The sequence below is a fragment of the Nematostella vectensis genome, chromosome 6, assembly GCF_932526225.1.
Source record: "Nematostella vectensis chromosome 6, jaNemVect1.1, whole genome shotgun sequence".
In the NCBI taxonomy this organism is placed as follows: domain Eukaryota; kingdom Metazoa; phylum Cnidaria; class Anthozoa; order Actiniaria; family Edwardsiidae; genus Nematostella; species Nematostella vectensis.
Window position 1 is genome coordinate 4,915,793 of NC_064039.1, and position 23,841 is coordinate 4,939,633.

General features: G+C 40.3%; 2 protein-coding genes across 9 annotated transcripts; one reads left to right on the forward strand and one right to left on the reverse strand.

Annotated features, from left to right (window-relative positions):
- Window positions 1-718: 718 nt before the first annotated feature.
- LOC5521375 (beta-2 adrenergic receptor) lies at window positions 719-10,006 on the forward strand. Of its 2 annotated transcripts, none has more exons than XM_032366819.2 (2): window positions 719-806; window positions 7,512-10,006. In XM_032366819.2, the coding sequence occupies exon 2, from the start codon at window positions 7,821-7,823 to the stop codon at window positions 8,850-8,852; it is 1,032 nt and encodes a 343-aa protein (XP_032222710.2). In that variant the 5' UTR covers window positions 719-806; window positions 7,512-7,820; the 3' UTR covers window positions 8,853-10,006. The 2 variants fall into 2 exon arrangements, with proteins under 2 accessions (XP_032222710.2, XP_001641181.2); XM_001641131.3 differs by lacking the exon at window positions 719-806 and adding an exon at window positions 2,889-3,330.
- LOC5521369 (fibroblast growth factor receptor) lies at window positions 9,231-22,556 on the reverse strand. Of its 7 annotated transcripts, none has more exons than XM_048729263.1 (18): window positions 22,079-22,556; window positions 21,590-21,701; window positions 21,187-21,308; window positions 20,714-20,969; window positions 20,227-20,291; window positions 19,455-19,727; window positions 18,752-19,027; window positions 18,378-18,559; window positions 17,075-17,140; window positions 16,460-16,655; window positions 15,223-15,333; window positions 14,693-14,883; window positions 12,172-12,291; window positions 11,619-11,689; window positions 11,498-11,538; window positions 10,986-11,085; window positions 10,358-10,457; window positions 9,231-9,590 (listed from the first exon to the last, which is right to left on the reverse strand). In XM_048729263.1, exons 2-18 carry the CDS (start codon window positions 21,598-21,600, stop codon window positions 9,543-9,545), a joined length of 2,229 nt encoding a protein of 742 aa, XP_048585220.1. In that variant the 5' UTR covers window positions 21,601-21,701; window positions 22,079-22,556; the 3' UTR covers window positions 9,231-9,542. The 7 variants fall into 7 exon arrangements, with proteins under 7 accessions (XP_048585220.1, XP_032222659.2, XP_032222658.2 ...); XM_032366768.2 differs by having other exon boundaries at window positions 18,387-18,559; window positions 21,187-21,305; window positions 21,584-21,701; window positions 22,079-22,553; XM_032366767.2 differs by having other exon boundaries at window positions 21,187-21,305; window positions 21,629-21,701; window positions 22,079-22,552.
- Between the last annotated feature and the right edge of the window lie 1,285 nt (window positions 22,557-23,841).

Below are 23,841 nucleotides of genomic sequence, written 5' to 3' on the forward strand. Positions count from 1 at the left end.
TTTATTAAAACTTCACATTAGCTATATAATCTGAATTGTGCCTCTACAATTCAATCTGTGCATGAATTGCCCCTGTCTTGCCAGCTGTTACCGCTGGCCAATATATGAGGTGCAATATATTTTCGTAATTTAGGGGTGGACGCCACGCACGCCCCCCTCCCCCCCCCCCCCCCCCCCCCCCCCCCTTCCCCCACTCAGCTACCAAAAACTTGTCTTTTTTTAACCCTCAACATAAAAAAACACGCCTAAAGCGGCGTAGACAGGAGGGGGCTCAAAAGGGCCCTTTCAAGGCATTTTCTTTTGTATTTTAGATGATGTCTCATACATTTACTGTATTGCTGGCTACTAGAGGGGGGCCCTAGGCCACCCCCCTGACCTACGCACCCCCCTCCCTCATTAGAACCCTCGCTTTGCGCCTATACGTACCGGGTAATGAAATAAAGAAACAGTGTTTGCGATTCAGAATTATCGATTTTTGTATGAAATTTGAGCTATGCTAGCTTTCAACAACAGAAAATAAATCTTACTTGGACATTCTTCAATTCTTATTGTTGACACAGCCTTGACAATGGTTTTATTGCTTCTCGTGACCGCAAATACAAATGTTTACTCCGGTTTTAGGAAAGTGTCCTAATTTGATGTTCGCAACTCCCTGTAAACATGGAAACTGAAATTATATTAAAGATTCCTAATTATCATAATTTACTAGTGAAATACCGCGCGCCATGAGCACATTTGCAAGTCTTTCTACAAACGAGCTGAGAGCCACAGCTCTCTGCTTCAGAAAGGGTACGGATATATTTGAGGTGAGTGAAAGATTATGTGAAAAAGATCTAAAAATTAAGTAGAGAAAGCCGATATTCTAGCGATGATTTATAAGAAACTTAAATGAAAGGATTCTTGTTTTTACAAATAAATGATTTTTTTTCATTCTCAAATCTCTTCTTAAATCAGTATGGTCAACTTTGACGGTAAAAAAACTCACAATTTAAGCTCGGAAAGCTATTAAATGATTAAAGCAGAAAAGGCAATTAAAATATAATGGAAATAATTGTGATGTTTATCAAGATATCATGAGCTTTTGAAGCTTAGGTAGAAGACAGAAAATTCTTTATCCTCGGTAACAAAAGCAAATAGCACTATACCTACTGCAATAACATAGTGACATAGTACAAGACATGATTCAAATGATGATGCAAGACAAAAAATGCGATGCTGTATGGATTAACTGCTGTCAATAACCTTAGGCGGAACGCAGTCAATTTTTCTTTTTTTTTTTTTTTTTCATCGAATATGCGTTTTAATTACATAGTTTCGTTATATATTTCTCCTTTTACCATCTATTTTTGAGTTATCAAAGGTCCGATTTATCAAGGGCTCGAGTTGTCAGGATTCAATTTCTTTTACAAGGTTCACGAAAATTTGCTAGCTAAACCCAGCGATGCCAGGACTAGTAATCCGTAGTCTAATTTGCGACATTTTTTTGTCAAAATCTGTAATATGCCTAAATCCACCGATTTAAAAATCCTATTAACCCCTTCCCCTTGACTCACTTGATAACTATAAAAGCTTCATTGTATCGTACATTGTATCTTATTTTATGTTTATGATGATTTTGGGTTTTGCTGATTTTAGAAAACATCGTTCAGTTTTTAATGCCCCTCCCCTTGGGACTTGTTTTTAACTTAAATCTGTGAGGAGACTGGCGCTTCTCGCATTATTTATAAGACATTTCATTCGGCTGATGGCCAATGGTTCAACTCTGCCCCCCTCCCCACGTAGATCCGCTACTGCGGTCAATGGCAGACCTTAGCGCTTCCCGTAAGAGTTGGTTGGGTTCGTAACGATTGAGATTATATCCGCTGACAAGAGCTTATTTTCATGGGCGTCAAATGAGGTTATTAGTCTCACTGCGATACCGACTTACGTCAAACAATGGCATTGATCTACATAGCGTTTATTCTTTAAAAAGCATGCATCATTTCCTTTCTGTCCTGATCGCTTAAGACGCACAACTTCGTGGCTCGCGCCCTGGGGTATCGTGCGGCTAGTGGACAGCTATTGCGGCTTATTTCGCAGTCATTGCGTCCAGTACAGGCCAATGTTCGCGGTTTTCGTCTCGGCTAGTAGTTGTAGTCACTGCGGTAGGTTTTCCTGGTTTTTGGTTTGTTTGTCGCGATCACTTCGTTATCTGGTTCGAGTCGCGGTCAATCTCTCCGAAGTTCTCTTCAACCCTGGGAACCCTGTGTATTTTTAGTGTGATTCATTTCCCTACTGCTCTTGTGGTCACGTGTTCTGAGGGAATGAATGAGCTCTGCCTTGAGATGACACTACTGGGAATCTCGCAGCTCATTCTGTTGTTCGATGCCACAGGGATATGATAATACGGCGCTTACTAATCCCACTGTATCTGCCGCTTTAGAAGTTGTCTCTCTTTACCCGGCCCCCTGTTTAAAGGGGATGTGCCCGCTTTGAGAATTTCGTAACAATCAGTAGTCGTAGTGTGAGTAGTATTGGGTATCAGGTCAGATCTATAAAATCAGTGGGATGCGAATAAGAAAGGGGTGTTAGGTAAAAGAGGGCTTATAACATATGGCCCCAGTGAAAAGAAAATACAAGCAACAATAAATATGTTAATATAACGACGATATTGTTTTTAAAACAAGCAAATGCAAACTGTTAACGCAAGCTTGTAAAATATATGTCACATATTGGTAGAATGGTCTAGTATACAATAAAAAAACTGCGCCTTCATTTATCCTCGCCGTCTTATCGTGTTCATCGTCATTTAGCCATCAATTGTCGAACATTATGAGTATTTTACGGCAGTGCTAACGAGCAAACCATTTCTGATGTTTAGTCATTACTATTAACTATATTAAGGACATCGCATTTCCTCAAGGCTATTTTGTGACTTTGTTGATATCATATCATCCTAAGGTTATTTGAATTACATGTCATTTCTACTTTGTCAGTTAGGGGGATAGAGACTCCTCGCGAACACCTAGCGCCAAAGTACAAGACAGTGCGAAACTAGGGTAGTCAAGGCCAAAACCAGCTCAAACCATCCACTTTACACATAAGATCACTAAACCAGACAAGCTTTTGACGAGAGAGAGAGGCTTTATTATTAAACCAATAGGAGATGTCTTGTATTGGTGGATTCTTAGTCGGAAGCGAAGCTGCGGAGAGATTGCGTGATTAAGGGCAAAGTGAATCAAAATCGATTGAAGTGTTCCGACGAGAATTGGCCGTGAGAGCACCTTATCCACGTACTAAAGCCGAGACATTCAAATCGAAACCTGGAGAAAGTGGCCACTGCCATTGACTGTGAGTATTAACGGGAAATGAGTATTGATAATAGTAAAGTATAACATATCATTAGAGATTGTAAAAAAGGCGTGCGGCATAAAAAGCCTATATGTTTATTTTGGAGAATGCGATATTGGATTCGAATTAGTTCGCAAAGCAGAAAGGCGTTGGATTTTTTTTTAAATTCTAGTGGTGCAAGGGGTATTGGAAACATACTCATAACAAATTTCGTTTGTTTCTTCTGTTCCCCTTTATTAATCATGTATCCACCTTCTCGTTACGCGCATTGTGAAATAAAACATAAGGGATGTTTCGAAAATCCTAGAAATATTATTTAAGCCCTGCAGCGTACATATCGAAAAAACCTTTGTGATTCTAAATATACATATATCTTCTTAATTACTTTTCTTGTATCCTTTTGATACCCATCCTTCTGGTAATTAAAACTACGGTTGCAAAAACAAAGTCAATTTATGGACAAAGGAAACATACCTCATAGTAAATTTTAAATTCGGTCATTATTATTCGCTGCTATCTTATACAGACAAGCGATAAGCACATTGACATTACCTATCAGTTCGATCACAAAATCCTGGATTTTCTCATCATTTTAAAGGAAAGGCATTTTATAGCTCTAGACAAGTGATTAACTCTCTTTTATTTATTATAAGATTTTTTTTAAAAAAAAGGCTGATTTCGCAAATTCTAAGAACCTAAAAACATTTTCAGACTGTCAGATAGCAGTAAATTTTTGCTTTGTTAGTCTGATGCGTTTTAAAAGAATCAAATTGTGTTCATTAAATCAACCTTAATTAATAGTGCTATTGATCTCTAAGGCGCGAGTGGTTAAAATTTCTTTGGTAGTTATGTCTTTCAAAACTACTTTAGCAATAAAAGCAGTAAAATTACTTGGTTAACCGCAATTCTAGCTTTTCTAGTGCATTTCTAATGTGTTAAGACGAATTGTGGCTCAGCGAGTAGGATAGTTGCCGACGGAGAGTACTTGCATAAGGCGTACTTTGCTGGCTTAGTAGGGGGGAAACAATTCGCCTTTGCTCGCTACTGGATTATGAGATTAATAAAAAGTGCCATTTAAAAAGGAATGCTGTTTCTTAGGTTACATCATTTACAAACCAAATATCAAATTGATGTTTATCAGGGGAAGTACTTTAAAGGCATACAGCAGAAACGCCCGTGCTTAATTAGCGATGCTAGAAGGATTGGAGATAATATTTTTGTAAGAAAAGTCTGTATCTGATATCGTCACTTTAAATAGTGACCGATCGAAATAGAGTCACTAAAAAGTGGTCGTCACTAAAAAGTGGTCGTCACTAAAAAGTGATCGTCACTAAAAAGTGGTCGTCACTAAAAAGTGATCGATTGAGCGAGTGATCAAGCGGGCTCAACTCATTAAAATGTGTTCAAAAGGAAGCGAATACTTTTACAATTTAAAAATGGTAGGGGAAAGAACGTAATCACATATCAGTGGGTGTTCTTTAATTTCCGTCTGTTATAAAGAAAACTAGATCATGCAGACTATTTGTTTTCAAAATCCTGACGCTTTTAACCAATAAGCAAAGCGTGGAAGAGTGATACCTTGCTAGTACTCAAAAGCCCAACGAGCAATTAAGATCCATTAGAGTGTCTTGTCGTTTCATTAAAAAGTGTAGTCCTTTCAAAAGATAAAATAAAGATTGATTGTCTAATTTATTTCTTCTTCGCACAAATGCATCTTGCTGATCAGAGTAAATAATGTAAAGCGCCAGCATTTCCTCAACACGAGAGATTGCTTTATTGTTCTGTTGGTACACTGTGTTTCAAGATATTGCTAAAAAAGCTGCTAATATTTCCATGTGTCTTGTGGTCAAAGGAGGGTCGGCTAGCATCGGCACATCTACCCTCGTAATACCCGTAAAAAAGTATAATATTTTACACAGGAATTTATATTAAAAAGACCTGGAGAAAGATCAGAACTAGTGCAAAGGACCCTTTTACATAATCTCGAATTAAGCACCGGACCTAAACATTTGAACGGAAAGACATCTCAAACCGCAGATTAAAAAATTTATTTGATAACTATTTTGGTCAGTGGGCGTCAAAAAAGGAAAGTCTTGTTTAAAAAACGGATAGTTTCCGTTTACATGAATACGCACTAGCCATAATGGTTATATATTGGGGGTTATATATGTATAAAATAAATAATAACAATAAAACAAAGCAGTAAAGAAAGTTTTCTTTCGTGAGTGAAACAGAAGACAAAAATAGCTTCTTGAGTTTCCGAGAAACTCAGTAGGGAAATTTTTAGCGAATGTTGAAAATGTGTAGCATGGAATATAATATGAGATGAATGGAAAGCGAGGGCGGTAGTTTTCGAGAAGGTTTTAATCGCTCCAGCGATATTGATGCTCAAACGTCAAAATAATTGTGCAAAGACTGAGCTTGTGGAACCGACAATATGTGATCTTTATGAAAAAAAAAACCTTGCCAAATTTTAAAATAAAATAAAGTAAATGACATTACAGTTGAATTCCAGGGTCTTTTTTTTAATTATTTCCTCTAATTGTTTATCATGCTTGGAAAGCGCTCCGGGTCTAATAACTTCTTGCCTACATTTAGTTGTTTATTTAGACTAAGCTAAACGGGGAGTATTGTTTTATATCCAGAATATATGATGAATCTCTGCCTTTTTTGTGTATTTTGTTTGTATTTTTTTACTGATTCACACATATTTATAAGTTCTATAGGTCTATATAGATATAGATATATTTTCAAGACTAGGACTGCATCCTTATCATATAAGTACTTGGGGACATAATGGTATAGCAGTTACTTGGGGATAACTCCTAGACTATTATTTATGGCTTGCATTAGCTTAAGAAGCAAGATTTTGAGTGCTATTACAGGGCGATTACTGTAATCAAAAGACACCTGCGCAAGCTATGTCGGAAGAAAGACGAAACAAAAAAAGTGTGTAGTACCAAACTGTCTTGGCCCCAAGGCAAAAAGCAAATGACTACATATCTTGCCAACTGCAAGGGACGGCTCATTCTCAACGCAAAGGCGGCCTGTGCAGACTTATCAGTGGATAGCAAACATAGAGATAAGAGAGCGAAACAGAGGTGCTGTTACAAAGACGACCGACGCTGGCCAGTGCTCAGGGGCTCAGGGCCTAGGCCAAGGACATGCAATAATTCCTTCCCGCCGAACGTGAGGAGACGATTGGATTAAAAATGCATGAAGCTGCTCATACACATCGCTGCCCACACATTTCTTTCTAAAAGTGTTTTTTTTCGTGGGTAGTGATAGATAACAATATATTACTTTAGACTTTTATAAATGAACACAATTTGATTCGCATCGGACTAAAGAGCGGTCATTAATTACAGGGAGGGCGGCAAATATGTAGGGGGGGGGGCTTCGTTTTTTTTTGGCGCGGATTTAGGGGGGCTGTCATTAAAGGGGGGTCACATTTTTTTCAGTTCACAATGTTTCCTACTATTGTATATCTATTTCCATATTGTTCAGCTACCAATCATGTCCTTATATAAATAAATTTTGAGTCTGCCAAGGCCCCTCGTTTTATATTCTATTCTCATTATTTATTTCAACGACTGAGCAAACGCAGCATCCGATATTCCGTTTCTTTGAGACAAGCTGTTTCAACAGTTAAAGTCTAAAAAAATGTGTCTAGAGATGTCTTGTCAACTTGGACGTCATCACAAAACCCGATTATTAAAAAGAGAGAAATCGCAAAACGTCCAAAACGGTTTCTACCAGCAAGCGTGTCAATTCCATGTGTATCTTAATGTTCTAAGTTAATCTGAATGTGCGTTAAGTTTAACGTTTACGTTTGTGCTAGACGGATCCAATGATACCACATCAATTTAGTTATATACTAGCATTCACCGGAAACTAATATAAAATAAGACAATGTTTTTCGCATTTATGATACTGAAACACAACCCTTTCCATTAGGATATTAAACTTTGTATTCTTAGAAAAGTAATTATTTGTTCAGTTGTTCAATATTTATCATGTTTTGATGAAAAGCTTAATTAAGTTGAACATTTCGTTGTTCTTGTTAAATCCATAGTTCATTAACTTGGCTTCTTACAGGTACTTTGAGAAGGCAATTAACTTTTAGGGAATAAATTGTGAAAAACAGGCATTTATCTATAGTGTTATTTCTCTCTTTTCAGAAAAGGACAAGCAGGTGTGGAAAGGAAGGCGTTTGAATACAGCACTTCTTGGGGAAATAAAACCAAAACAAGGCCATTAGAAACAAGCGGGCGTCTATATTGATCACAAGTTATTCATTTCCTGGCGACTAAAAAGAAAGCACTAGGTTATCAAAGAACTTGTGATGGCTTGGTGAAGGGAGTGTCTGTTCAGTCTTCGTAAGAGAGGGTCATAGAAAGAACTACCGAGAGAGTCGAGGCGTGATAGGGAACTGTGCAAAACTTCATTCAAGACCCGGCCAGAACCCATTCAGCAGTAACTATTGCATCATGAATGACAGCGCAGTGGTCACGCCAAAGAATAACCTGCCTTTACGCACCAACGCCGAGCTTGTTATCGAGTCATCGATCGTGGTGTTTATCGATACACTTGCAATCCTTGGGAACTTGATGGTCGTGGTTGCTTTTACACGAAACAGATACCTGCGTACAGTCACAAATACGTTTATAGTGACTCTAAGCTTGGCTGATATCGCTATGGCGGTATTTCCTATGCCTCTGAGCGCTAGCGTTCTCGCCAAAGGGGACTGGCTCCACGGCGAGACTCTTTGTATCTTGCAGGGATTCAGTGTTCACTTCCTAGCGTTTGTGTCGCTACAGATCATGGCTTTGACTGCGTTGAATCGCTATTTCAAAGTGATGCGCCCCTCTCAGTGTCGTAAAGTATTCACCCATCGTAAAACACTATGTATGGTTCTCGGGTCCTGCATTTTTTCAGGTCTTGCCCTTGGGTTTGCGCTCTACCCACAGGCATCCCAATCATTCATCTTCCACCCCGGCAAAGTGATCTGTGTACGTCTTCATTACTCGTTCTTCGCGAGCCAGATCTACACCATCATTTCCAGCCTATTGTTCGTCGTCCTTCCCGCTATGGTCATCACTGGTTGTTACACGCAGGTCTTCCGTAAGATCCGAAGTCACAACAAACGGCAACGCTACCTTCAGCGCGAGAACATCATCAGGAACCGAATAGCAGTCAACGGGTGTAGCGGGTCTCCCGAGCGGCTATCGACTGCTAACGAATTGGGATCGATTCCACAAGGGCTGAGTCAAGCGGAAATCATCATTACTCGTACGCTGTTCGGTACAGTGCTCGGGTTTTTCCTGTGTTGGGTTCCGTGTTTTGTGATTGACATTGTGGACGTTCTGGCCTCTGATTGGCTTAATCGAAGGGTATATCTAACGTATACATACCTCGCTTACACTTCGAGTGCAATAAATCCGATAATCTACGGGATTCTGAACCCGTCTTTTCGAAAGGAGTTCACAAGCATTCTGCGATGTGAGAGTCCCCCGCGTTAGAGGGGGGGTGAATAGGTTCGCGGATATGCGGATTCAGCCCCGAAATGCTCACGGATTAAGGATTTTGATGATTATTTCAGCGGATTGGCGGATTTTTGAAATACGGCGGATCACGGATCTGTTGACAATTTGGGCACGGAATTCGGATTTTGACTGATTTAACGGTCGAATTTGGGATTTTAAAAGATGCTATTGTTCATCTGTCAAACCATGCGGATCTAAAAATATCTGCAGATCCACGGATTTGCCCCGAAAATGTTGCGGATCGGCGGATTTACATACCCCTATTCACCCCCCCCCCCCCTTAGACCCCCCCTTAACTTTATTACATGTCAGACTTTATTCCATAGTATTCAGACCAACAAAAACACAGAAAAGTTCACTTATAAAGTGATATATTATCGTAGAATAGCGCTACCTTGGACTGGTGGACCATGGGTTAATTATATTTGTCCATATCAGATCATACCCAACGGAATCTAAAAAACCTTTTCTTACAGATTTTGGATAAATATGAAGATTATATCATTTATCAACTAAAAAACGGAACGATGTCATATTTACTGATGTATCATGCTTGTCCTAGTAAGTTTGCCCCACCCCCTCCCCTCTGCAATATTGCATGCCATGTAAAACGGTTCATTCGTTTTTTCAATCGATATCTATTCGCAGTATCGTCGGGGCGAAGCACTACACTGCAATCTCATCTTCAACTGGCGATACGTTTACGTACGTCCTCTAAAAATGACAAACGACAATAATTAGTGAGACATGGGATGTATTGTAAACAAACAATATATTCTTACACATTTAAAACTTTTCCGCATATTTTGTTTGATGAGACAAGAAAAAAAAAAGATTGTGCTTTTAGTAAATGCTCATTTTAACGCCAAGCTTTCAAGGTGCGTGAAATATTAAATAAGCGCCCCTTCCAATAAGCGTCCTACCCCCCCTACTCCCCCCCCCCCCAAAAAAAAAGATGAGCGAACACAAGGCTTTTTGTTATAATTGTTTTTTGTGTTTTTTTTTTTTTTTTTTTGAACAATGACACGTACTGGACTATTTTTGCGAGCTGACCATGTATCATTTATTACTGACAGATGATTTATTTTGAATTACATTTTATGATAATGGAATAAAGACAAGAAAATGCATTTATACATAGTCGAATAGTTGATGTCTGAATTTTGAAATAAGCGCACCGCGGACCTCTCTCCCTTCGCCCCTTTGCCACCCAAGAAATTAAATAAGCGCTAATCAAGCATTTACGGTGTATTGAGCTTATATACGTCCACCCTTAGCCAGTGTCAGCCAGGGGACGCATGAACCTTTCTTCGCCCTCTAACAGGCAGTACTATCTAATACAAAAGATTGGCCACAGCTTTCCATATTATATCTTTGTCTGCGCACTCTTCCCAACAAACCCCGGATACGCGCTTGACAGAGCTTAGTCTTACGAACCTTAGTCTATCTTAAGAATAAGCAATGATAGTGCAAAGACTCACATGTGCTTCTTCGAGAAGCTTTTTCAGAGTGCGCTCAATCTCCTTGAACGATGGCCTAGCCGCGGGATCTAGTTGCCAACACTCAAGCATCAGTTTATATCTGCATATAAACCAAACGAGCCTTAGACACTACAAGAAACTAGGGTCCCCCAAGACACCGTGTAACACACCGTACTAACACTTTCCATTTAAGCCGTATTTGGAGCTTTTGCTATTTGCATCACTTTTGAATCGATGTACTGTTTATCTAGTAATCCTTTTTTTGTGGGGGAAGGGGAAATGTGTACTTCAAAACTCTATCAAGCAAAACTGAATAGTTTATTTTGGCCCAGTGGCCCAATGCTAGAAAACCATCAGCGAGCGAAACTGCATAGTACTTTTTAGGGAGCCGTTCAACACAAATCTTCAACCCCACGTTTTAGTAATGATAACGTGTCACTAGCTAAGCTAGAAAGCTACTTCTGTCTAGTGTTTTTTTTAAAGTAATTTTTGTGTTAGATCAATAGTTTAGACATTTATAGGGATAAGTTAAACAATAATTTGTCTGTGCATTTGTCTTTAGTGCTTGAATCAATTATCTTTTATTCATCATTTACATAATAAACCTTAGAAAATACAAGTGCCTTACATTTCCTCGTCACAGTACGGCGGTTTTGACATCCTATGTCCATCGATTAAATGCTGGAGTAACTTCATAATCGACACTTCATTTGGGTACGGAGTCTCACCTGTGGAAAAGACGGTGTGTCCTGCTACATAAAAGCCGATCTCACAATCAATGTAACAGTACCAATGAGAAGTACTCATGACATTTATGGACTGTGTTATGTCGTTGTCGTGTTTTGAAATAGCTCGTCTTTTGGTGCTATGACGGTCTCTGTGTGTGATGTTCCACTCAAAAGGGATACGCAACGCTAGAAAAATTTTCATTTCTTCACTGTTGTCTCTGTCCTCTTTCCCTGTTGTTATTTCCATTCACTTTCGTTTGCGAACATACATTTCGCGCACGGCCACTTTCTAGTCTTGTCGCATGCTTTAAGTTTCAATGAAATAAAATTGAAAGTGTTTGCATCTTGGCAAAGCCTCTGTTCCAAAATAAATGTATAGTATTAGAAGTTAAGCTTGTTACTCTTTTCTTACCAAGAGTTGCAATTTCCCAGAGAACAACACCGAACGACCACCTGCAAATCAAAAACAAGATTTCTTCTTCTCACTATGTTCTAGGTCAGCTTAGGTAGTCTCACTTAAAGTCGCTGCTTACACGTCGCTCTTGGTTGTGTAGAGTCCACGTAAAGACTCAGGGGCCATCCACTTCCAGGGGAGTTTAGTTTGCTGAGGAACAATTTCACAACTGTGTCAATAGAGGGGCTACGCCTTGGATTTCCACTGGGCCACAGCTCCCCCGCCATTCTAAGAGGAGAGTTGGGACCCAGCTTGAAGGATCGTAACAATTTGTAAATGACCCCCATATAATGATCGTGGCCCCTTATAGGGATTGTGGCCTCCTTATAAGAATCGTGACCCACATCTAAGTGACCCCCATATAAGGATCATGACCCCCATATAAGGATCGTGGCTCTCATCTAAGTGACCCCAAAATAAGGATCGTGGCCCCTATATAAGGATTGTGATCCCCATATAGGGGTCGTGGCCCCCATATAAGGATAGTTACCCCAATGTAAGGATCGTGACCCCCATATAAGGATTGTGGTCATCATCTTAGGATAGTTAATCTTAGTTCATTACTCTCGCACGATATTTTCCCTGGCGGAATCCATGAATATATCAATAAAAGGAAATTTACAGAGACTCACCGCTGACACGATATACAATCCGTCTGTTGTCACATGACGGGCGAGTCCGAAATCTGCTACCTTAGCCACCAGGCCCAAACCCACAAGGACGTTACGTGCGGCCAAGTCCCGGTGGATACACTGCCAGACACACCAAATAGACCGTGAATGAAGCAATGCGCCAGACACACCAAATAGACCGTGAATGAAGCAATGCGCCAGACACACGCAATAGATAGACCGTGAATGAAGCAATGCGCCCGACAACACCAAATAGACCGTGAAGGAAGCAATGCGCCAGACACACGCAATAGATAGACCGTGAATGAAGCAATGCGCCAGACACACGCAATAGATAGACCGTGAATGAAGCAATGCGCCAGACACACCAAATAGATAGACCGTGAATGAAGCAATGCGCCAGACACACGCAATAGATAGACCGTGAATGAAGCAATGCGCCAGACACACCAAATAGACCGTGAATGAAGCAATGCGCCAGACACACGCAATAGATAGACCGTGAATGAAGCAATGCGCCAGACACACGCAATAGATAGACCGTGAATGAAGCAATGCGCCAGACACACCAAATAGACCGTGAATGAAGCAATGCGCCAGACACACGCAATAGATAGACCGTGAATGAAGCAATGCGCCAGACACACCAAATAGACCGTGAATGAAGCAATGCGCCAGACACACGCAATAGATAGACCGTGAATGAAGCAATGCGCCAGACACACGCAATAGATAGACCGTGAATGAAGCAATGCGCCAGACACACGCAATAGATAGACCGTGAATGAAGCAATGCGCCAGACACACCAAATAGACCGTGAATGAAGCAATGCGCCAGACACACGCAATAGATAGACCGTGAATGAAGCAATGCGCCAGACACACGCAATAGATAGACCGTGAATGAAGCAATGCGCCAGACACACGCAATAGATAGACCGTGAATGAAGCAATGCGCCAGACACACGCAATAGATAGACCGTGAATGAAGCAATGCGCCAGACACACGCAATAGATAGACCGTGAATGAAGCAATGCGCCAGACACAACAAATAGACCGTGAATGAAGCAATGCGCCAGACACACGCAATAGATAGACCGTGAATGAAGCAATGCGCCAGACACACGCAATAGATAGACCGTGAATGAAGCAATGCGCCCGACAACACCAAATAGACCGTAAATAAAGCAATGCGCCAGACACACCAAATAGACCGTAAATGAAGCAATGCGCCAGACACTCCAAATAGACCGTAATGAAACAATGCGCCAAACAACACCAGTTTGACTGTAAATGAAGCAATGCGCCAGACAAGACCAGATAGACCGTGAATAAAGCAATGCGCCAGACACACCAAATAGACTGTGAATGAAACAATGCGCCAGACAACACCAAATAGATCGTAAATGAAACAATGCGCCAGACAACACCATATAGATCGTAAATGAAACAATGCGCCAGACACACCAAATAGACCGTAAATGAAACAATGCGCCAGACAACACCAAATAGATCGTAAGCGAAACAATGCGCCAGACAACACCAGTTCGACTGTAAATGAAGCAATGCGCCAGACAAGACCAGATAGACCGTTAATAAAGCAATGCGCCAGACACACCAAATAGACTGTGAATGAAACAATGCGCCAGACAACACCAAATAGATCGTAAATGAAACAATGCGCCAGACAACACCAAATAGATCGTAAATGAAACAATGCGCCAGACACACCAAATAGACCGTAAATGAAACAATGCGCCAGACAACACCAAATAGATCGTAAGCGAAACAATGCGCCAGACAACACCAGATAGACCGTGAATGAAACAGTGCGCCAGACAACACCAGATAGACCGTGAATGAAACAGTGCGCCAGACACACCAAATAGACCTTAAATTAAACAATGCGCCAGACAACACCAGATAGACCGTGAATGAAACAGTGCGCCAGACAACATAAATAGACCGTAAATGAAGCAATGCGCCAGACACACCAAATAGACCGTAAATAAAGCAATGCGCCAGACAACACCAAATAGATATCGTAATGCTATGCGCCTTAGATATAGGAAGTTTAATAAAGGGACAGCAAAGCATTGTATATAGGAACAAGTAAATGAAAATGAATGGCTTTGCATTGTGTTCATAGGAACAAGTAAAAGAGAAAGCAAGTACACTGCTTTTGACATGAGCCCCACAAGAAACTAATATCGGTTTTGTGCACCCTTTGTTACACGAATTCCGTCATATTTTTTTTAATTTGTGGCTGGTTTGAGTTTCTGCTCTTTCCATTTTATGTTATTTTATGTTCTCAGGTAAATTATCCAATAACCTCTCTTACTTTTTCCCTCTAAAGAAAAACAAAACAATAGTAAATTCTCATTGTCCATGTTATCTACATACAACAAGTGCATGATGGACCGAGCCGCACAAAATGTGTCCATACCACCCTTTCCTAACCCTCTCCTCCTCCCCATATTTCAACTCATACCAGTGTATCTTCCTATCAGTGCTATATACCTGCTTTTCCTCTAGATGCGCCATACCCCTGGCCACGCCCAGCGCGAGAAAGAGCAGCTGTCTTTCGTTCAATCGCGAGCGCAAGTTTTCATAACTGCTGCTGGCCCATTTGTTTCTAGACATTCGACTTTTGAGCAATAGGTCCCGTAGATCCCCTCCCTCGACGAATTCGATCACAACAAACAGGGGCTCTAGGATTGAAGGGAATACAAAGATTTTAGCAAGTCTTTAGAAAGACTTAAGAAGGACTTAAGGAACGAAGGGGACATGGAGATGTGAACAGGCCCTCCAATTCTGTAATATAAATTTTTGCTGCATTTAAAAAAGATAATTGAACATTTTCAAAGTTCCTTGGAAGAAATAAACACATTATGTAGACAGTACTGATCAGTAAGTTTTAGGTTGGTAAGATAACAAAAGATATGGTAGTGCCCTCTTTGGAATAGAGATATGGGAAATTGTTGGTACCATCTATTTTATGAATCTCCCTGGAAAGCATTATCCATTAGTTTGCATATTAGTGAACGTACCATCGAGGGTGCATGCGCCCACCAAGCTTACTACATTTGGGTGTCGTCCTACATGCTTAAGAATGTCCATCTCCGTCATCATGTCCCGTCTGTCATCCTCACGGGCGTTATCTGGCAAATCACATGGTACATCACGTGGTAGATGACATGGTACATGACATGGTACATCACGTGGTACATGACATGGTACATCACGTGGTAAATGACATGGTACATCACATGGTACATCACATGGCACATGACATGGTACATCACGTGGTACAAGACATGGTACATCACCTGATACATCACATGATACATCACGTGGTACATGACATGGTACACCACATGGTACATCACAAGGTACATCACGTGGTACATCACATGGTACATCACGTAGTACATCACATGGTACATCACTTGGTACATCACATGGTACATCACATGGTACATGACAAGGCAAATCACATGGTACTTCACATGGTACATCACATGGTACATCACGTGGTAAAAGACATGGTACTTTACATGATACATCACATGGTACATCACGTGTTACATGACATGGTACATCACGTGTTACATGACATGGTACATCACATGGTACATGACATGGTACATCACGTGGTGCAAGACATGGTACATCACATGGTACATCACGTGGTAATAGACACGGTACTTCACATGGTTCATCACATGGTACATTACGTGTTACATGACATGGTACACCACATGGTACATCACGTGTTACATGACATGGTACATCACATGGTACATGACATGGTACATCACGTGGTGCAAGACATGGTACATCACATGGTACATCACGTGGTAATAGACACGGTACTTCACATGGTTCATCACATGGTACATTACGTGTTACATGACATGGTACACCACATGGTACATCACGTGTTACATGACATGGTACACCACATGGTACATCACGTGGTGCAAGACATGGTACATCACATGGTACATCACGTGGTAATAGACACGGTACTTCACATGGTTCATAACATGGTACATTACGTGTTACATGACATGGTACACCACATGGTACATCACGTGTTACATCACATGGTACATCACATGGTACATCACATGGTACATCACGTGGTACATGACATGGTACATCACATGGTACATCACATGGTACATCGCAAGGCAAATCACATGGTACATCACATGGTACATCACATAATACAATAATTGCTACTAGTTCCGGTAACATGCAACAATTTACTCTGATTTTTACCTTTCAGTTGTTTGACAGCCACTGTCATTTCCGCGCCATTGGTCCTTAGGTACATGCCCTTCACCACTTTGCCAAAACACCCGCTTCCAAGAGCCTCATCGGTCAAGGTCAGGCGGTCACGTGGTATCTCCCATTCCCTCTCCATTCCCATCATCCTGATGTAAGTGGCATCATCTTCATTGTTGTTATTGGCTTCCTGCGAACAAAGATCAATGCAAGCAGAAAAAATTATCCACGTATTGTTTTATGGATTAAAAGTTTGGAATTGAGAGGACACGACTTGACATATCGATTTTTGCGTGTGTCTATCTTATAATAATCCACAGGTGACGGGTGACGCCCCATCGGTTACCTTTTTAGTCACGACATGCCCTAACGTCTACTCGTGTGCTCGTGTGGTATTAGAGGAAAAAGCACACAAAAAATATAATTATACAACAACAGAAATATTTGAGTAGACAGCGCGCACAATGACGTCAAACATGCATGTTTACCCTAGTCTATTTGAACACACAATGACGTCAAACATGCATGTTTGCATGCATGCATCTAATCTACTTGAACAATAATAGCCCAAGTTTTTTCACCGTTCTTGCATACCAAGTCATATCTTACCTCAAATTTAAACTCCCTTTCAGCCGAAAACAGCACTTTCAGAACTGGGTCATTTGTCTTTTCGATCTAAAAGTACAAAATTCATCATAAAATTATTCAAAGCGATTTCTAGGGACCTCCTGATGTTCTCTGCATTTGTCACTGTCAGTAAACAGTCAAAAATCCTCTGCTATCTGCTTCTCCTATCCTGCTATCAAACATTCACCCCCAACCTTTGACCGCGGTGATCCTTGATACTAATCCCTCAGATACTAATCAGATACTAAAAACGCCAGGGGGGGTACTTTTAAAAATTAAAATAATAAAAAATACCATTTTACCGAGTAAAATCAGCAATGATCTATGGAAATGCATTATAATTATGGTTTCTTAAATTATTTACAGCAACTTCTGTAATTTGTGTGGATCCTAGACTAATGTCTGATAATAATATTTTATGCGGTTTCTGGTTTAGCTGCTTGCAAATTTAAATGCAATACACAAGGAAATAACTATAATATACATTTCTAAAACGTTTCTATACCGAGAATGTTGTCTACGGTGAAGACCACCCAAGGGGAAGTCATGCTTGGATCACGCGCTTGGAAGTCACGCTAGCTACATCAACTACAGCAACTGCGCTACATCGCAGCAATTACGGAGAGTTAAATATAAACTTGACTCGAATTGACCGGAAGAAGACCGGAATAAAATCAAATCATCACAAAAAGGGGGATTTCTTTTTCTTTTGAGATCTGCATCAGTTTTTCAGTTTATGATCTGTTCAAACACGAAAAAAAAAAAGAAAAAAAAAATTCCTACCTACCTGCTATTTGTTCCTACCTGGCTGCTATTTATACGAACGAATCCAAATCGTTCCCCCGATTTTTTGCTTAGTTGTTTTATACTATGTGAATATTTCACGCTGATGATGACTGAAATAGAAATTTAGCCTAATTCCGTTAAATAGCGGGAAAATCGCTGTAAAAAATGTGTTGACGTATTTCCAGCCGTACCCTAAATTTTATTCGGAAATAGGGAATTTTGAATATTTCTTGTTATCAACTATTACCCCCCCCCCCCCCTCTTGCTATTAGTTTCTGTTAAGTACCTGTTTAGTTTCTGATTAGTATCTGTTTAGTATCTAAGAAATTTAAGTATCTAGGATCACCGGAAATATGGTGGCATCAAATTGCATTTTTCAGAATTTCCAACATCAGCAGTAATGCAGTTAGAAAAATAAGGGAGCAATTCCCGATTCTATAATCAGAATTCTTTTAAAATACAATAAAGGATCTATCATTTGATCAAACCATTATCTTACTTCATTTACTTTGTAAGATCTCGATAGTCGCTCTCTCCGAGTTCTGCATAGATAGAGTCCAAATACTAGGATCATGCACAAGGCGGTAGCCGCGAGGACACTGGAAACTATCACCCAGGTCTCAAGCCCAGACTCCCTTCTGACTGCTTGCGACTTAAAGACTGCTGAAGGTGGATCGGTGACTGAAACAAAGCCGACAGTTATTGCTTTGTTATTTCAACATACTCGCCAATGTATACTGCCCAAAGATTGTTTTGAATGTGAATTTGTACCACGACCAGGTGAGAAAAAGAAATAAGCTTTTAAATGCAAACAACCAAAAACCCTTTTTTTTATTCAAATGCTAGAGAACACAGGATAACAACAGAAAATACCTGGCAAGCTGACCGCAAGGAATGCTGGTTGTGACGTCACCTGACCAAGGCGGCTCCGAGCAAGACAGCTGTACCATCCATGAGCCGACAAACTAGCGTTTGTAATAATCAGTATACTTCTAATCCACTGCGATTCCTTGTCCAACCTTGTTCCGTTCAGCATCCAGGTTATGTCAGGGGGAGGGTTGCCTCGTGCTGTGCACGTGAGCGTCACGTTCTCACCTAGTGTCACGCTTTGGCTCAGCGGTTCCTCAGTGAATGCTGGCTCAGCAAAAACTGGAATTAAAAGAATCGGTGAATCGGGTGTTGTTAAATTGGGTCCTAGAAACGAAGCCCTGTACAGTAGCATTAATGCCCCAGATAACAAATGCAAAATAATAAGACGCTTGACACAAAACACCTGGATGATGAGAAACAAGAGCACGAATCCTGTCATCTCTTCATACCCCATCACCAAACTGGCTTTTCTCTGGTGAAATGTGCCTCATATTATGAGGCCTCAAAGTTCACTTTCGTAAACTCATTATTTATTATTTTATTGCCATTTCGCCATCGGATGAGCGGATTTGGTCTGGGCCTTTATTCAACAGAAACTACGCCTTGTTAATGAATTTATATAAAGCATACTAATGAAGTTAGCCTTGTGACTATAATTTAACAAAACCAATCGTTTATCAAACACATCACTCTTCCTGATTGGCACCTTGAAGATTTGTTTTGTTGGACTGCGCATGCCCATATGTGTTTTCCGCTGTGCAGAAGTACTCTCCCTGGTCCTTGATTGACGCAGCAGAGATGACCAATGAAGAAGACCCTCGATACCAAAGTACGCTTTGATTGGCTGGCTTGTCGTCCTTATACCACGTGACTGTTGGTCTCGGTAGGTCGTTTGATTGACAGGTAATGTTTACTGGTTCTCCTTCTGTGACGTTGAGGTACAGGGGTGGGGTGGCTATGAGGCTGGCTGGGGAGGGATCTGTAGGAAAGAATCGTTCAGCATAACCTGTGTGACTTGCTCAGTAACTCGTGATAAACTCATACCAAAATAACACAGAAACAGCTACGGCCGTCCCGCCAGAGAGCAACAAAAAAAATCTTTCTGACATGATTGAATCGTAAGCGCCGAATAAATTGCATTTTTGTTATTTTGCCGGCAAAATCCAGAGCGCGCGCTAGTTTGCCACCCACAAAGGCAACATCTACCTGTGACTAATGCTAGCGTCTGTGCACATCACAAGTTTTAGTTTGATTGCTTCCCCGACTGAGTGTCTAAGTTCTAATGATTCTCTAAATTATATAATGATAAACGACCGGGGGCCGGTTCCTGAAAGGCTGGATAAAGTTATCCAAGGACAAAAGTTATCTGTTGTATAGGATTTGTTCAGGATTTATCCATTGGATAAGCATTTATCTACAGATAAATCTTATATCTGGCCATTTAGGAACCGTCGCCAGGGCGTTTAAATACGACTTACCAATTACTCTAATGTAGACCTGCCCACTGGTACAGCCAAAGTCGTTGCTAGTCCTGCATGTAAACCTACAGCAAACGATGTGTGCAATCAAACTCTACCTTGGAAATACACTTCGACTTTTTGTGTCTTTCTGTCTGTCCGTCTGCCTGTCCGTCTCTTTGTCCTTAAAGAATGTCGATCAACCACTCTTTTGTTATCGTTTATAATTGAAAATACAACTGTTTTTTTTTTGCAATGATACTTCAAAATAACAATCTACAAATGTAGTTTGATATGTTATTGACGAGATATTTGATTGAAAATATCTTGGTTACAAGATTGAATTAGCTGATGGGAATGAATACCTTGTGTGACTCGGCATTTGGTGGGAGGGGCGAGCATAAAATGGCGGCTTGATTTGCTTCTTTAAGTCCGTCTTTTTGTCTGTCCGTCTTTCTGTCTGTCCGTCTATCTGTCTGTCTGTCTGTCTATCTGTCTGTGTTCTTACCTTGTTGTGGACACCCCTAGCCCTGTCATCTCTCGAAAGCACGTTTTTCTGTCCTCCTTGACGTTTGGTTTGCTGCACAAACTCGTCATCTTTGTATGGTTAACAAAGTATATCATTTCATAAGGCACCAGATAGTCTTCATAATCCTCCTGGTTGTCTGATTTCATGGCGATACAAGTGACGGTGAAATTCTCCCCTGTAGCAAACTCGTTGTCGTCTGGTAACACCCGGATATCTAGGATGGGTTCTTTTGCTCCTAGATTGAAAGAAAAAGAGAAACCTCGCGCACGACTCCACACTTTAGTTTCCATTGCATATGACACAGAAACATCTTAGTTTCCACTTTAACGATGCAGACGGGTTTTTTTTTAGTTTCAATCTTATACGATACAGAAAGAACTTTAGCTTTTATCTCAATGAAACAAACAGAATATTAGTTACCATTTTTACATTCGATTCAACTAGAACATTACCTGCTTTGCGTTCCTCCATTTCCACACAAGCGCCGCTAACCAGAGAGTACCTTATGCTCAATACGATTAACAATCGCAAGATTAGCTTGCTTGAGATAACACCCGCCTGAAACATCGTCCTGCAAAAGGCAGAGGAATAAGACTTTTTCTTAAAGAAAGTTCTCTTTGCGTAAGCCGCTACTGATCAGTTTCTGCCGTTTGCCTTCAAGCCTTTACCCTGGTTCCAGAGCCTCGTGAGTCTCTCTATTTAGTGGCCAGCTGAATAGAGAGACGCTCGAGGCTCTGGGAACAGGGTATCAGCCTTTCATCAAAGGCCAAAGTTCCCCTGTTTTACTTGTTGACGTCTTGTTCCGCGTTCTTAGCCTTTGAGTATTTTGTTCCGTGAAAAGGCAGTTACCTATCATTAGGTATCATGTGTTGTAACCAAAACGTCTAGCTTCACCTCTCCATTGTTCCCTACATGTGAGGAGAATTTCCTGTTGTGCTGATTCTGTTGTACGCCAATGTGAGCAATCCTTGAAAGAGACATAATTAATGAATTAACAACTTCCGCATCTTAAAAGATGTTACGCAAATAGTAACATCGAAATAGATTATTCATAGATGGGTAATAATTGACAAATCGCCTAAGGACTAGATAGAATGTCTAATGTTTCCGTTAAGAAATTGCTCCTGATGAAGTCTTATTTAAGACGAAAATTTGGCAGATCGAATATCAGTTCTTGTGTATTATATTTCTTCTTCTGGTTTACTGTCACGATTATTTGGGCCTTTTGCATTGATTAATATAGTAGAGTTGTAGTATCACGTAATTATAAATAAGAAATAGAATTAAATTGATATGGTAATAAAATTAAAAAGAATTAGTAAAGTTATCTGCACATATACCTACCAAGATCTTTATCGCTTGCGAACTCTAAGCAGTGGGTAATAAGTCATCTTATTCTTTGAGGATGACGAAAGCTTTATGGCACCCAACACGTGATATAAGGAAATCCTTATATTGACATTAAACTAAGCGACACTTTTGATTGATGATATTTCAAGAAACAACATGTTCAAAAAGATCGAGAACGGACTGGCCCGTTTTTTATCTGCGGGTGAAAGTAAGACGAAAAAATAGATACAGTACTCGATTAGTGCTGGATCAACTTTGAGCTTGTCTATCTGAATCAACCGGTAAACGTTAACTTTTCATTAATGGTTTTCGCCAAAAGTAAATAACACTGTTTAAATTTTACCTAAAATGACATCCATAAGGCGACAGGTCCTCTTATGGCACTAGTCTAAGTCACGTTCTGTTATCTGCTTTCGTCACAGGCTAAGGGCTAAAGTTCGCCCGATAATGCAACATCCAGGGGAGCATGTATTGATGGCTTTGTTCCAATGAGCCAAAGGGCTGTCTGCCAGAATCAATATTATTACGGATTACGTCTGTGTAGAATTATTCATAAAGACTAGATTATACGTGAGTGCATTTTTTACAAATACTCATTATAATATGATTACTCCTTGAGACGGTCGGTACTTTAAAGAGCCTCTGTCGGCTGCCATATTTAGTCATCCTATTAAAACACAGTGGACATTTTGTTCTTCTAATTTGGGGAGCCTATAGTGGGATATCTTTTATTAGGTTTGGTGAACGAAGTAAACGACTCTGTTAATTTGTCTTTCAATGTTGAACGAGAAAAACAACACGTGTGTCTAGTCACGGCTGTAAGTTTGCATCTGTCTGCGTTAGATGATCTCACAATCGTTTGAGCGCAACACAAATATGCAAGTTTTGCCACGCCAAATGATAACTCCACTATTTTTTGGACGAAGGTCTGATTATGCTCGAAACATCAGCGAAACCACTCTGATTTTACAGAGATGCAATAACATACCACTTAAACCTTGTGTTGGTTTATTTTCCCAGTAAGTATTTCAAATTTCACACGGGCTCCCATTTAAGGGGTTTCCCTCTTAACCGCAATTGATAACAAGCGGGAAGTTTACGTCAAACAAGGCAAGCACTTTCGGAAAGGGTAGCAAATTAATATCTCCAAACACTTTCAAGTTGGCGAAACTAACTAAAGAAGAAACGCCTTTGGAATTAAGTTAATAATTTCATTGTAAAAAAGGAAGCTCAAGACAACTAAAATTACAAGTGTAAACGGTGTTGTTTTTGTGTGATTTAAACACCGCGGTGATCCTAGATACTAATACCCTGGGTACCAGAGGCTCCGAAATTCGCTAGAGCCGCGAAGCGGCGTCAACGACGCCGTTGACGCCGCTTCGCGGCTCTAGCGAAGTTCTTACCCTGGCCCAGGGTAAGATACTAATTCCTCAGATACTAAACAGATACTAAAAACAGTCAGGGGGGGTACTTCATAAAAAATCTAAATAATAAAAAATACATATTTACCGAGTAATATATAGATTTAGGCATTACCTAAAAGCGGAGCTCCAAACGACCAAATTTTTGTTTATTTTCGCTTAATAATTTAAGAAATATTAAATGGTATTTTTAATTTATTGAAATCATCGGTGACGTAACAAATATTGGTAACCCATCGACTCGAGGTTTCGTGACGCGATGTCCGTCGGTCCCTTAAAAACATCGCATCACAACCAAACTTGGCAGGTGTCATGTATGTATGAACAAGGGAAGTG